The 14,219-nt window shown below is 40.7% G+C and overlaps 1 protein-coding gene across 1 annotated transcript in view; it reads left to right on the top strand.

Annotated features, from left to right (window-relative positions):
* Nucleotides 1–4,830: 4,830 nt before the first annotated feature.
* epb41l3 (erythrocyte membrane protein band 4.1 like 3) overlaps nucleotides 4,831–14,219 on the top strand; it is a 41,953-nt gene continuing 32,564 nt past the window's right edge. The window contains exons 1-2 of the mRNA XM_022758057.1: nucleotides 4,831–4,918; nucleotides 13,569–13,765. Coding sequence (XP_022613778.1) covers nucleotides 13,580–13,765 — 186 coding nt within the window. The 5' untranslated portion in view covers nucleotides 4,831–4,918; nucleotides 13,569–13,579. The remainder of the gene's footprint in view (nucleotides 4,919–13,568; nucleotides 13,766–14,219) is intronic.

The following is a 14,219-nucleotide window of genomic DNA, read 5'->3' as shown; positions in this document are numbered from 1 at the left end:
GCTGCAATGTAATTATGTATTGTGCCAGGTTGCTTGTTCGGACTGCAGCTCTGGAAATTGGATTGCTGTGATGAGGCACATAAGGTTACCGGTTTTAGAGACTTGGCAAATCCACATATTCATACACACTTACCAGGTTTGGCTGTTTACAATCCCAAGTTGTTTTCCCACAACTTTGGGGCTGCATAATTACCTTTTTAAATAAACACTGTTTTGACATGAATTCATTTTAATTGAGTTGAATTAAACTTAAATTGCTAAATTGCTGTGTAAGCCGACCAGTTCAATGCGAAGTCCGTCTTATGTAAAGTTTTAAATCAAGTAAAATGAAAGCGGCAGTGGCAGTAATGTGTGAGAGGGGAAAACACCACCGCCTCCTCACTTATGCTAATACTTGTTAAAATTGTGAGTAAAGGCTACAAGGATTCAAGGTTAATGAGGTTCAAGGTTAGGCTATGGAGCAGATGAGCTGCACAGGAAGTAAGAGTCTGTGCACAGCAGAAAAAAAGTGAAGACTTAAGCAGCCACATAAGCTAAGTAGAGTCCAGAGATCACATGTTGTTTGTCTCGGGTGGTTTTAATCATCCTGCCGACCAAGGGCTGTTCTGGACGCTCTGAGGAGTCATAGATCTGCACTCTTACACACTTGTCTATGAGTCACTTTACGCACAGACGGTGAAAACTCATAGACTGTAGAAACTCAGAATGTCAGGTATAGAAGTCTGATATTTTTGTTCTGCAAACATTTCCTTCAAGTGTCAGTAATCTGTTTTTCCATTTCATCTAAACTTTCAATAGATCATTTGTTAGTTAAACACAGTGGGAGATATTATGATCTAAACATTACTTCCTGTACAATGGAGCATTTATCCTAAGAGGGATGTAATTAATCAATATATTTGATTAACTAACAATGATTTAAAAAAAAAATGGATTATGTAATAACAAAGTTCAATTCCATTTTACTTTCATTTGACAGAATAAACCTGGTCAGCAGTTAAACACTCAGTCATCTCACCGAGGACTGTGCTGCCTGTTTTATATTCCACATTAATCAAAGTAGACTGATGTGTTTTCAAGTCATTTTCCAATCGACATGATGACTTTTCTTGGAACTTTTTAAGAGTTGAAACTGTAAATTCAGCAAACTTTTCATACTGTCTTTGCTTATAATAACTTATCATTTTAATTTATCAAAGTCAAATCAAATGTCTCTTGGTTTTGTGAAAGCTTTGTTAGCACTGCCAGTACCACTGAAAATCAACACTTCAACACACTTTTTGCAGCTTTCGTGTGCTGTTAGTCACTGTCACATTCTTCAGACTGACAAAACCAAAACAGTGTCATCAAATATGAAACTGTAATATAAAACTGTAAGCACCGGCTTCCCAGCACAGGAGGTCACATGAGCCAACTGTACATCCAGAGCAAAATCTAGGTCTAGAGTTGAGAGTAGAAAGATGGAGAGCAGACAAAGCAAAGAGAGCGAAATATTTTTCTCATGAAACCAGGTGAAATCGGCCTAAAACACGAGTGAATATTAGACATAAATGTAACAGGTGGACAAAAAGGACTCCCAGCAGATGCCTGTGTTGATCCGTTTTCAGTAAGTAAATGGGAAGGTTTTTGCAAATTCAATGGCCATTAAAAACCCAAAAACTCATCACCATCACTCACTATCAATATATATGGTGTGAAATTAGCATATTAGCTAAGAGTTTGTTTGAGAGTCTTTTGCCTCCTAGTGGTCAAAAATGATTTCCTGCAGCTTTAAAGGAAACAGGCACCTTAAGGCCAATTCATGGTTTCTGCATCCAAGTTTGGAAGTGTCCATGTGGGTTTCACGTGACGTGAATTTCATCATCTGCCCGTGAAGTCCGTGAAGGTCCGCGTGGACCCTGTGTGGACATCTATAGCCAGCTCAAAACTTGAGTCCGTGTGGACTTTCCGCAGTGCAAGTACACCGACCCTCTTAATCTCTTGGCAGATAGTTCTTATCCTCACATGGGGATAAAGGTTGATAGTATCAAATGCGCTTGACTCTGTCGGGTTGGTTAGATAGACCTGTTGGTGTACGCTGCTTTCTGTCTTGTGCTTTGGTTTTCCTTCCTTATACTATTTTCATTACAATCAGATACAGTACATTTGTTTTGTAAAACTCCTTGAAACATGTTTTTAAGATGAAACTGTCCTGACTTGATGTCTGCGGAAGTCTGAACATCACATCTAACAAGAAAAAAATCCAAATCATAAATATGAGCTCATTGTGATTTGCAATTTTTAATAGTTCATGCATGTAAGAACTGATATTTCCTTTGCAGACGAGCTACCATGTAACCCCCGACTCCTAATTTAAGATTGTTTGCTGGATTACAGGCGCACAGTCACCACCCACTGGCCAGACAGGGCCTGATGAGCAATGTCTGAGACGATCAGTCGTGTCATGACTGTACAGTGCCAGACTCCACCTGCTCTAAATGTAGATAGCTATTGTTTGGCTGAGCAGAGAACAGACATCCCTCTTGGTTGTGTCTGCCTTTTCTATAGTAAGTCTTGTCAGAGAGCCTCATTGTGGTGATGTACACGACATTTTTTTGGACTCACTGAGGTCTGTCATTACAGTAGTGCTCCTGCTTTAAAAACAAGGGCTGAAGGGGGAAGTGAAAACCCATCTCTGGAGAAATGAAAGAATTACTGTGACATTAAAAAGCCACGTAACACTGAATCATTAAGGTCAGCAACTGCGGAAATGTTACACATCCTTGGACTTTTTATGGTTAATGGCGGTATCACATTAAGGCTCAGGTTGACAGCTCAATAAGTTATTACAGTGCTTGAGATCACTCTGAAGAAAGTGTCCTTTCAAAAGCCTCCCTCAGCTATTATTTCTCCTCTCAGCATTGAAGGTTACAGGAATATTTTGTTACATCTATTGTCAGCCCACTGTAGCTCTAAAACTCTCTCTCCTCATTGCTGGTTGCTTGTAAGTTTGTTGTTTTAGGAATTTAAACTAGCACCTCTTATTCTAATGTGAATTACACATCTTCGATGTAAATCATTCATTGTTGTTGTCATTGAGCTTGTTTTACGAGCTGCGTTACAATTAGCTAACGGCTGAATGAGGAGCCAGCTGTCTGGCTGCTGTACATAAGCGCTGCACTGTGTGTGTTATTACATTTACCATCTACTGTCTGCAAAGCATGCCTGCCATGTCTCCGTCACTATTTAGGGAATCCATGTGCGACGGCAGCAGAAAGTTCTCTGAAGACGTAACATGCATAGCTGTGTGTTTTTGTATTTGCATAGTGTACAGTAAGTGTTGGCATGCGGTGTACTACTGAGAGCATGAGAGCAATTAGATGAAATAAAAGTCAAATGGGTGACCGAGTTGGGTCAAGTTCCCACTGGGAGGCGGGAGGCAAAACCCACAAATCCCTAGAGGGAACAACCCAGACACTAATTAAAAACTTGCTTTTATGCCTGTGTTTGTGAACGCGAACATATATGTACCTATAGGAGGTCAACAGATGTGTGGGTGTGTGTCAGTATATTCATGTGCTTCCTATTGACGTGTTTTAATATGTCCTGGATTATGTTTTCCAATTTGGAGAACTTCATAAAGTGCTCTCAGGAAGTCTTTGAGAAGTCTATTTGAAATTCAGTAGCTACAGTTCAACTGTTTTGTATTCAGTCCAGTGATGGACGTAGTATTCAGATCCTTTACTTAAGCAAAAGTAGCAATATGACAATGCAAAGTACTTAGGGAAAAGTCCTTTATCACAGAAGTATTAGCAGCAAAACGTACTACTAGTAGTCAAAGTGCTCATTATGCAGCAGAATGGTTCCTGACAGTGTTATATTACATCACTGGATTATTGTTACTGTCGCCTTAACACATAAACAGCATTTTTACATTGTGGCTGGTCAAGGGCAAGCTAATTTTAACTTCTGTACTAAATCATATTTTGCAAAGTCACCAAAGGTTTTAAATCTAAAATCTCCATCTGCAAAGGAACTACAGCTGTCAGATAAATGCAGGGAAGTAAAAACGATTACATTTCCTTCTGAAATGTGGTGAAGTAAAAAGTTGAACAGCTGAGATCTGGTGTTCTTCCTCAGAATGAGTGAACTGGGTGATTTGGGGGAAGTGGAAAATTAGTCCTGTTTTCTTTTGTACTGTAAATTGTCAATTTTCCATGAAATCATTCTGAAATATTCTGGTGTGTAGATGATCAAAATTTGGAATGTGAGATTAATTACCATTTATTCAGATTTCTCAATGACACTGAAAATATTCTTAAATTCTTTTTGTAGTAATATTTTGAAGAAAAAAATTCCCATTGTGATGTCATCAAAATGCAGTTTTGTCAACTATCAACTAACTGCCCAAAGATATGTAGTTAACTAGATGGAACCAGGCAATGTTTTTTATTTGTTATTAAAATAGTTTTGCTTCAGTTACAGCTTTGGCTTAAGGGGGCTGGGCACAGCTGTTTGCATGAAGTTAATTAACTAAAGTACAAGTATCTTTTTTTTTTTTTTTTAAACTTAAGTACTGAATTGAAGTAAATATACTTTGTTACATTCCACCGCTGATTCCGTTTCATTTAATCACATTTCTTTAAATAGACAATACTCGCGCTGGCTTTTTTCAGTAAAACAATAAACCTTGTGTCATTAATTGCCATGCTGTGTGTGTGTGTGTGTGTGTGTGTGTGTGTGTAAGAGATTGGGAGGGTGTGCTGTTAAAATAATGCCCCGGCTGTCCTGATATCCCACAATTCTACTCTCAGCTGCATAGTGGAGTTTGATAGGCTGGTGGAGAGGGGAACTGCAGCAGAGTAGCACCGCTGTCAGGAAACAGAAGCCCACTACGAATGCAACTCGCATAACCAGCTGAACGAGGACGGTTGACCTGGTAATAAACCTCTCTTTTTGCTGCTTTTATCTGCTTTTTGAACTCTCAGGCTTTCTCAGATGAGATGCTCGCTTCCCGGTTTGTACTATTCCCCGTTTTATTTCCTCTCTTATGCCATATACGCCTCCTCATACCTCAACACCCGCGGCCGATGACAGATAATTAACATTAAAAAATACACTATTGCTGTAGCCACTCAGGCGGAAAGTCGGGTGGACGTGGCTAACCGTGGTCAACCTTTTGAATCCCGCTATGGTTTTGTATTGAAGCCTTTCGGTGCGCAACACTGTAGCGATATGTTGGGGGGTTTTGCTGAATGGGCTTCCTGCAGCGGTCCTTATTTTGCAGCTAAAAGTCAAAGCTTGGTCAAAATATTTCAAAGAAACTAACTGCTCAAGGTACAGTAAGCTAACGTGCTCTAGTTTCGAGGCAGAAAGTGGAAAATGGGTGAAACGACACGACAGAGATGCTTTTCCAGCCTTTAATCCAGCTGTTTCTACATCAGTGAAGGGCAGCGCTGAGTCACTGGCACACACGGTAACGTTTGAGGACAATTCGTGGATTAAAATCGTTATATTGTCGGGTCTCAAGGCGATATACTTTGGTGTTTTTGATCTGCAGTGCGGTAGGCGTGGTTAAGGGGCTGGATGACACGGGTCTGGATCTCCTTTTAGCATCATCACATCCTCGTAGGAACGGCATGCAATGGCTGGAGTCTGACTTGACAATTTAATTAAGATGCACAGTAAGCTGTTGTTGCAGTAGCATTGGGAGGAAGCAACGTCGTGGGCCTTGCTTGCAGGGCTTCATATTTTATTGGTTGGGAGTGCACCTTTGAGTCAACTTGCCTTCAGTAGAGATAGTGGTCTTTCCATCCCATTACAAAGAAAGAAACTGCTGACATCTTTAGTATTATCTATTAGCAACACCTAATATCTGAAGAAATACGGTAGTTTTACAAGATCTATTCTTATGGCCCAAAATCTTAACTTACAATATGACATATTCTATCCTAAAGACCCCTCATATGCATGAGGAAACGCCCCAAATATGATTATTTCACCGTAAATTTTGTTGAACACTGTAGAGACACAATGGGGTCATAGAAAGGTAAATATAGAAGCAACAGCCTCTTTTATCTGCAAAAGGTCAGCAAGGGTGATGCATGTTTTTTAGCTAAAAATGCCATGAAACAAAACAATATATCATCCACTCAAACTGTGACTGCTCTTCGTAGAGTAACATAGGCTTCAATACAAAAAAATATTATTTTTTAATCATTCTCCAGCTCTTCAAATGTGAGGATTTGCTGCTTTTCAACTTTTTATAAAAATGTAAACTGAATGTTTTCGTCAGACAAGACAAGCACCTTGATGACATCACCTCGGGCTTAAGGATATGCATAACATGTATTTTTGAGTGTTTCAAACTTGTTATAGGCCAAACTATTAACTGAGAAGATAATCATCAGATTAATCAACAATTAAAATAATCATAGCCCTGATTTGAATAAGGAAATTCAAAGGGAATCAAGGAACTCACAAAGACACAATTGGGTTGTATAAAGGCAAATAGCAACTGCTTTTTTTCATTGTTTTTGATTAGATTTGATTCTAAATAGTAGACTAACCCTATATTTTCATAATACAATATGACATTCTGTAAAATATAACTGCTCTTTGTAGGGCTGAATAGGCCCCAACAGAACAGAACCATAATCTTTTATAGTGTAATATATTTTAATTGCTATCAAAAACAATCTTCAAAAGTGAAGTGCAGTGAAGAAAACAGCCAAAAGGTTCATTTTAAAGCTGCAAATTCTGGAAATCAATCTCAAAAGCAAACCACGCCGCTCCTCCCATCCCTCCCTCTCCTCCCGCTCCCTGCTCCACCCAGCCCTTCACCTACATCCTCGCTGTGTTCGCTGTCTCAGCCAGTGGAGGTAATTGGGAGGTTGTTAGCTTATGAGTCAGACATAGTGACCCCTTCCAGCAGCTGATACTAGGTGGAAGCCTCGGTGCGAGAGAAGTAATACACCAGAAGCCTGTGAGCACCCAGCCCTGACTTTAGCCTTCTCTGATTGGTTACAGGGGCGAGGTTCGCTCAAAAACTTTAAGGGAATACCTCTGCACTGTTGCCAGGCTGTTCAGTGAGTCTTGGTGACAGAAGTCATTGCCATCACCTCTCCACATTAAGATATGTTTTGGAGCTTCAAGTAAGAAATATAAATTGCTTCGACCCTTATTTATGCTTGCCGGCAGACATCATTGGTAATCAAGTTACAGTTGATTTACTGATTACCTGTAGCTAATCTCATAAAATGCTTAATCCCTACTGGCCAGTCACAGTTGCTGTATTAGACATTATTAGCTTCTCATCAAGCTACTAAGATTTAGTTCTAATCTTTTCCATTAATAGGGGATTTTCCCTTTGTTAAAGGAGCAGTACAGCTGGATTGAGTGCTAACTCCACATAAACATGTAATTCAGGAATTGCTTTTCCTTTCCAGCCACACTGGTGATTGTTTGTTGCAAGGAAAGCCACCCTGGCCCTAAGCGACAGCGCGGCGACAAAGACGCACTGGTCGTGTCGCATAATGAAGTGCAGTCAAGTTGAGGTGACAGTAAGTTAGCTGGCCTGTGTGTTGTATCCCTGAGTGTCTCACTGCAAGAGACAGTAACGCTAAGAATGTAAACGCAGCAAGCTGACAGGATTTATGGCCTCCTCAGCAAAAATGCTCTCTGCTCGGAGTCACCTTCATGTGACCAGTCCTTCCCCTAATTCTGCTGTTGCGTTGTGAAGTGTCTAGTCCACTTTTGGTCCATAAGGGGTCTAAATGATTTTTGAAAATCCATATTAGTACTGAATGAAAAGCCTCTGAAATGGCTGCTAAATTAAACAAAAATTAAATATGCAGAGACATTTTAGTTTCAGCTGTTATTAGACTGTTTTTAAGAACCTCCATTGTTTTAGCAGTGGATAATATGAATGACTTACAACAAATACAATATGTTAATACAACAGGTTGCCAGTTTATTAGGTAAACTGAGCTAAAACTGATACAGTCTACTACAACCTACCTTCATTAGGGTTGTAAATAATGTTCAGTTTGTGTGTGATCATTTTGGAGGAAGTAGTTTGTGATGCTGTTGGACTGTGTTGCTTGATACAGAGAGATATTTCTGTTATTTAGCCCATCGTATCCCATGATGTAAACAGGGTGGGGAAAATGACAGAAACACATGTCGGTAAAATGACTTTGCAGTTCAACAACACCATAAACTACATTCTCCAAAATGATCAGTTGAATCAACACCTCTCAAAAACATTATAACTTTCATGAAAGTAAGAGGACTGTAGTACTACACTGCAGTAGTTTTAGCTAGGCTCCTAATAAATTTACTCATAAATCATCCGTCTTGAGATGTTGTGCTGAGTCACCGATGTTACAGTCCATGTTTAGTTTGTGCGCTACCAGAGCTGGAGAATGTCCTGGCTGAACACAGAGTTAGAAAACAGACCTGGGTTGTTTGAATTCTTGAATTGTTAAGGGTTGGACTAACTGTCCTAAGCTGTGAAATGTAACATGTTATTGAGAAACATTTTGTAGATGCCTCATGTCAAAATTAAATGTCAGACATTTTGTTACTGTTTCTCTCTGAAGAAGCCAGAGTCTCACTAGAGACAGGTAAACAACTGGTGTAACGAGCAACACGAGGGTGTTGCTCGTTACACCAGTTTAGGTGGACTGACAATCAGGTAAACACACACCAGTGTCAAGTAATCCATTCTGCTGCCGAGTACAGCCAGGCGTTTGGCTCTGTCCATTCCAGTCTTTCTTGTTTTTTGTTTCTTGTCATAACTGTTGCTGTTAAATGGACTTATTAACTAATCCCTTAAGATCTGTAAAATTTAGCCTTTTGTTCAAAAAAGTATCATCAAATCTTACTTTTCAAAAGTAATACTAGGCTCTGTTATTGTGACAGTACAACTTCTACCCAGTGGTTGCCACTAATGGTGGCACTCTATGCATGCAGAGCTGAATATAATGTTGCGTCTATTATAAGTTACTGCAGTTGAAGGTATTCAATGAGCGCCTCAAATTTACTGTAAATGTGAAGCTGCGATTTAAAAAAAAAAAATTAAGAACATTGTTTTCTAAAGAAATGACGTCACATTCATGACAAAATGTATCAATAATTTTGTTTGTTGAAGGCAGGACAGTTAAAAACACTTTTGGGATCTGTAAGCCCTCAGCAGAGGTGTCTCAGTTGAGTGGCCGGACCAGCTACATGATATCCTGTTACAGTAGCTGGGTTTCTGTGTGACAGCTGTCAGCCCTGCGGCCATGTAGAGGGGTCGCATCATATGCGGCAGGCCGGCCCGGGATGGGCCTGGACGTGTCAAAAAACGCCAACCATTCCCCTCCGTGTAACCTCCATCAGCCCCCAGGGGGGTAATGGGTGTGGGGGCAGGGGTGGCGAGGATGGGCCCAGCTGTGGTGTACTCTGGCTAATAGCACTCAGCACAGATGGCAGGCCCTCATCCTCCTGTGTGTGTGTGTGTGTGTGTGTGTGTGTGTGTCTCAATGTGCACAGGCCACTTTCCAACAGCATGCATTACAATCACAAATGGACCTTAAAATGGAGATTTGCATCCATGGGGCAGCACCACAGCATTTAGTGTCAGTGATCAATTATGTAATGTAGCTACATACTGATAAGCCTCTGAGCTTTTAGCATTAACGTGAACATCCACTGGAATGGGTTTTCTCTGCATTATGTCTGAATGTGATTGTCCCCTGATTGAATTAGTAGGTTTGTTTCTGGAGGGAGACCAGTAGATGGATGGATTCTGCTCGTCTCTCCTTAGACGCCACATTACTGAGAATATCCACAAATATCAGAGAGAAACATGTGTTTCCCATCAGGTGACGGTGGACTTACAAGCTGATTTCCAGGCAGTAATGCGAGAGCTGCCTCTGATGACATCTCTGACACCAAGTGTTCATTGTTGTAGTGTTGTTTCACATTCTCTGTAGATGAGGTTTCTTTTCTTCTCTCAGCTTTCTTTTCATATGTCTCTTCAGTCATGGCGGCTGAGTTCCTCTTTTATTCATTCCTCAAACTCACTGATGCAAGGAGCATATGGATAACTTCATTAGGGATGAGTTTTGATTGAAGGTTCCATTTTAGATCTAGTTCCTGGTCAAGAAAACACCCACATTCATTAAGCTCAGACACCGATGAATCTCTTATTAAAACTTGTATCTCTCCTCACTCTTTTTTTTTAAACTAAGAGAAATGGGAAAACATGAAGACAGCAGCTTGTCATTTTTATGTTGGACATTAATTAGACTGCCACTTAAAATTATGGTGTTTCTACCTTCTCTGCCTCTGTGTGAGTTTTTTTTTTTTTTTAGCCTTTAGCTAATTGCAATTGTTGAAATGTATACCTTATTATAATAAGATTCACTTAGAAGACTCGACATGTTTTGGATTTGATGAAATGCTGTCGAACCCAGTTCTTATTTCCTGTGTTTTTGAGGATCTTCCTGGTAAAAACTTTCCAAACACCAGCCATTTAAGACTCCAAATGTAAAAGCCGTCGTGACCCGAGAGATTCAATCTTTGTTACGCAAGATTTATCAGCAATGGAGCGACAAGGCACATTTATTTATTTGAAAGTATCACTGATGATTAGATTAAAAAAGACGTTGCCTTTGTCTTCAGTGGAATCTTATACTCAATATGATAAGGCTATATTGGTGCAATCATCAGCCCGCCCCTGTATGCAAGGAGTAATCCGGGGCATTAAATGAGTTGTGAATACAGCTTTCTGAATGCATAATGTATGTGCCAGTGCATGGTGAGGGTCACACACAAGGCTACTGTGTGGGCTGTTGTGTGGCCCTGTGAAGAGTGCCTGTCACCAGTGACTGAACGTATTCTTCCTCCATTTCTATGGTGCTAAGATGTTCCTTTCTTCCCCTCCTACCATAGTTCCTGTTTCATACAGGGCGGGGGGTTAAGAGAAGGTTAGCTGTGCAGCCATCTACTGTCAGCTGATTATTGAACCATTCCTCCACTTTGCCACTCATGGCGCACAGCAGAGAGGTTTTGACCAAATTCTGGTTGAATTCGGCTCAGTGGGTTTTTCTTTTTTTGTAGACTTGAAAAACGTGTTCTTTTACAAGCCGCGGTTGGAGTTTGGATCTTGTGACTACGTCACTTCATTCACATTGCTGCTACTCAGGCCTGTAATCTAGACTTGGTAATCTTTATAGCCTTTATAGCACCTAAAGTTACTGAAGTCGAATGTTCGATCAGCATGTCATGGTCAGTGACCCTTGATGCTTCGAACCGAGGCTCCTGATGTCTTTGACAATGAGACAGTGAATGCTGGAAAAACTAAAAAACCCACAACTGTTTTAACTCATCTCTAAGTCCAGACTTTCTGCTGTTTTGAGTCAACATCATTCTGATCCATTTTAGAACTGAGTCTTTTGTTCTGGCGTGTTTTCTGTTACTTGGCAAAGCTTGATTTGACTTTATATTGTAATTCTTCTTTAAGTAATTCCATGTGGATTCAAACCCTCTCCTCATTAGCAAAGATGAATTAGCCTTTGGCATTCAAAGAGCAATTTCCTTCTTAAGAACTGTATCATTCTGCAATACAATAAGTTGTAATACTTAATGATGTTGAGTCAAGAATTTTTGTTTTAGTTTGCCAAGTCTACACAGTAGTAATTGCACCTATCAGAGACAGCAAAACGTTCAGCTCTGTTCAAGTAATGCGTCTGTCACAAGGTGCAAGATGAAAAAACCAACATGGAGGCATGATGTGGACATGGGCTCCAGCTGTTGATAATCCAGATATGTGCCTGCCTGTGTTGCGCATAGCAGGACACAAGGAGTTAGGCATGTGGGCCAGTTCTTGAAAAGGCCTCTGTCAATTTAAGCTTTCTAACTGAAACAGTTTTCTTATTACAGGTTATAGACAATTTTGACCCCCACTCTAAAAGTCTTGTGGCATTCACAGATAATCAATACCTGGTGTTATCTTGTTGTTTAGCTGCGCATTTGTTTGCTAGAGCCACAGCTCTCCATCGTGCTCGTTTCAGCTGTGCGTCAACATGTTAGAAGTTTGGGGATCACCTCAGCCCACAGTGTTGGCTTTGTTGATCTAGAGGCTGCTGTCCCCAGCCACGACTGCGAGTCACAGATCCTCCCCTGAATCATCCCGGCCCGGAGTAAACACGGCCCTATAAATAGAGCTCAGGGAGAGGCAAGCCAGCAGCAGAATGACAGGCATCCGTACTACACACCACAGACTCTCTGCATAGGCCAAGTGCGCTATCCCGCACAAAACGCTCCCCAAACCCTACATCCCAATGTCAGAGCCTGTGGTACAGTTCATACGGGGCCCCCAGTGTGATCCGTCCTATCTGTCATCTTTGTTTGGCAGAGCTGGCCATTAGATGTTTCCTCTCATTACCCAGTTTTAGGCTCCTGGGACCGCATCTGTTGGTATGCTGCTATTCACAGAGGGAGAAGGTCATGCTATCAAAGACGCACACTGGTGCTGTGCAGATACTTTGGATGCTTGTGTGTAAATACTCCCCGGGGTAACTGGGGAAACCACTGAGCAACATGCCATTCTGATTATTTACATTCATTTCTCCTCTTTAATTGATTGTTGTTTGCAGAAATGTTCTCTGCTTCTCCGGTGTGAGGATTTACTGCTTTTCTAATTTTTTTTTCTCTGTAAACTGAAGAAATAAGATTTTGGACTGTTGGTCAAACAAAGCAAGACACTCGACGACGTCATCCTGAATCTTCAGGAAACAGCAATAGACATTTTTCACTATTTTCTAATATCTTATAGACTAAATCAATAATCAACTAAAGGAAAAATAACCGGCAGATTAATCAAGAGTGAAAATAATCAGTAATTCCAGCCCTAAATTGTTAAGTGTATAAAATATAAAGTAAGTAAGTAGGATTCAGTTTTTATTGTTCCAAGATAGAAAAAGTTCTTCTCATTGGAGGACCCATCATGTACAGCTGTTTTGCATTGTCATTTGAAAAATGACTGAAAATTACTAATTAAATGTTGTCAGTTCAATTCCTCTTCATCATTTAATTAGTCTAATAAATGAACTAATCAGCTTATAGTTTCAGTAGAATATCTTTTTTTTTTTTTAATAGTATGACTGAATTCTTCTTGATATGTAGATGCTTTAACCAGAGGGTGAGACCAGAGCTCAAGAATGTAATCAACAGATTAACCAGCACTGAAAACGATCCTCAGTTGCAGCTCTGGATGAAGTTGTTTTAAACCAGTTTAATCCAGCCCCCGAGTACATGTGAAATAACATATGTCTTAGAATTAGTGGGCGTCAGAGCGCCAGCAGTCTAAGCACTTTACATTATCAGCTGCTGACACCACCGAGATTATTGAAAAAAGGACCAGAGTGCACCTAAGCCACTTACGTTAATTTCTCTTTTTATTCTGCTGTCAAACAATATCCACACCTCTGCATTTGCATCAGAGTGGAGCTCATGGGTACACAGGGCTGAGAGGCAACCGTAGATCAATTCATAGCAAGTCAGCTGACTCATTTATTTCTCCTCTTCCTCCACTCCAGCGTGATTTACCATGACAACTGAATCAGGCGCAGACTCGGAGGCCCAGCAGCCGCAGGAGAACAAAGAGTCGGAGAAGGGGAAAGCTAAAGCAGCATCCCAGCCCAGCCAGGCAGCAGCCGAACCAACTTTGCCTCAGAGCCAGCCGGAGCTGCTTCCCGCCGCCGCAGGACACAGCACCCCGGCCCGGAAAGAACAGGTCAGCATCTTCATCACCGCATCCACCCCTTCATTTCGGTCTGAACTGGGCGTACGGATATATCCAGACAGTTGTCATGGACATGTGGAATTTAATTATATATCATCCACCATATTACCCTGTTTAACATGCCTTCCAAAATTTTACTCTTTAGTATTTTTGATTTGAGGATGAATTTTCAGGGTGTAAACACTGGGGAAAAAACATAAAAACAAAAACAATACACACCATTCATCCCTCTCCTGAATGAATTGTATCATTGTGTGAAAAATGGAAATTAACATTAGAGGGGGGGGGTTCTGACCACATGGCCTCAGTGTCTTCAGTGGCGGTCATGACCCCGCAACAAATGCATCTGTTGACAAATAGACTAGTCCTTATCAGTGCTCTGTGCTTTTTATTTTGGAAATGGGGTGAAAAACACAGATTGAGACAAAGTGTGGATGTTTTCATT

Source organism: Seriola dumerili, unplaced genomic scaffold (genome assembly GCF_002260705.1).
Source record: "Seriola dumerili isolate Sdu_G_001 unplaced genomic scaffold, Sdu_1.0 BDQW01000291.1, whole genome shotgun sequence".
NCBI classification, from domain to species: Eukaryota; Metazoa; Chordata; class Actinopteri; order Carangiformes; family Carangidae; genus Seriola; species Seriola dumerili.
The sequence above is the reverse complement of the archived record's forward strand: the minus strand, read 5'-3'. Positions and strand labels throughout refer to the sequence as shown.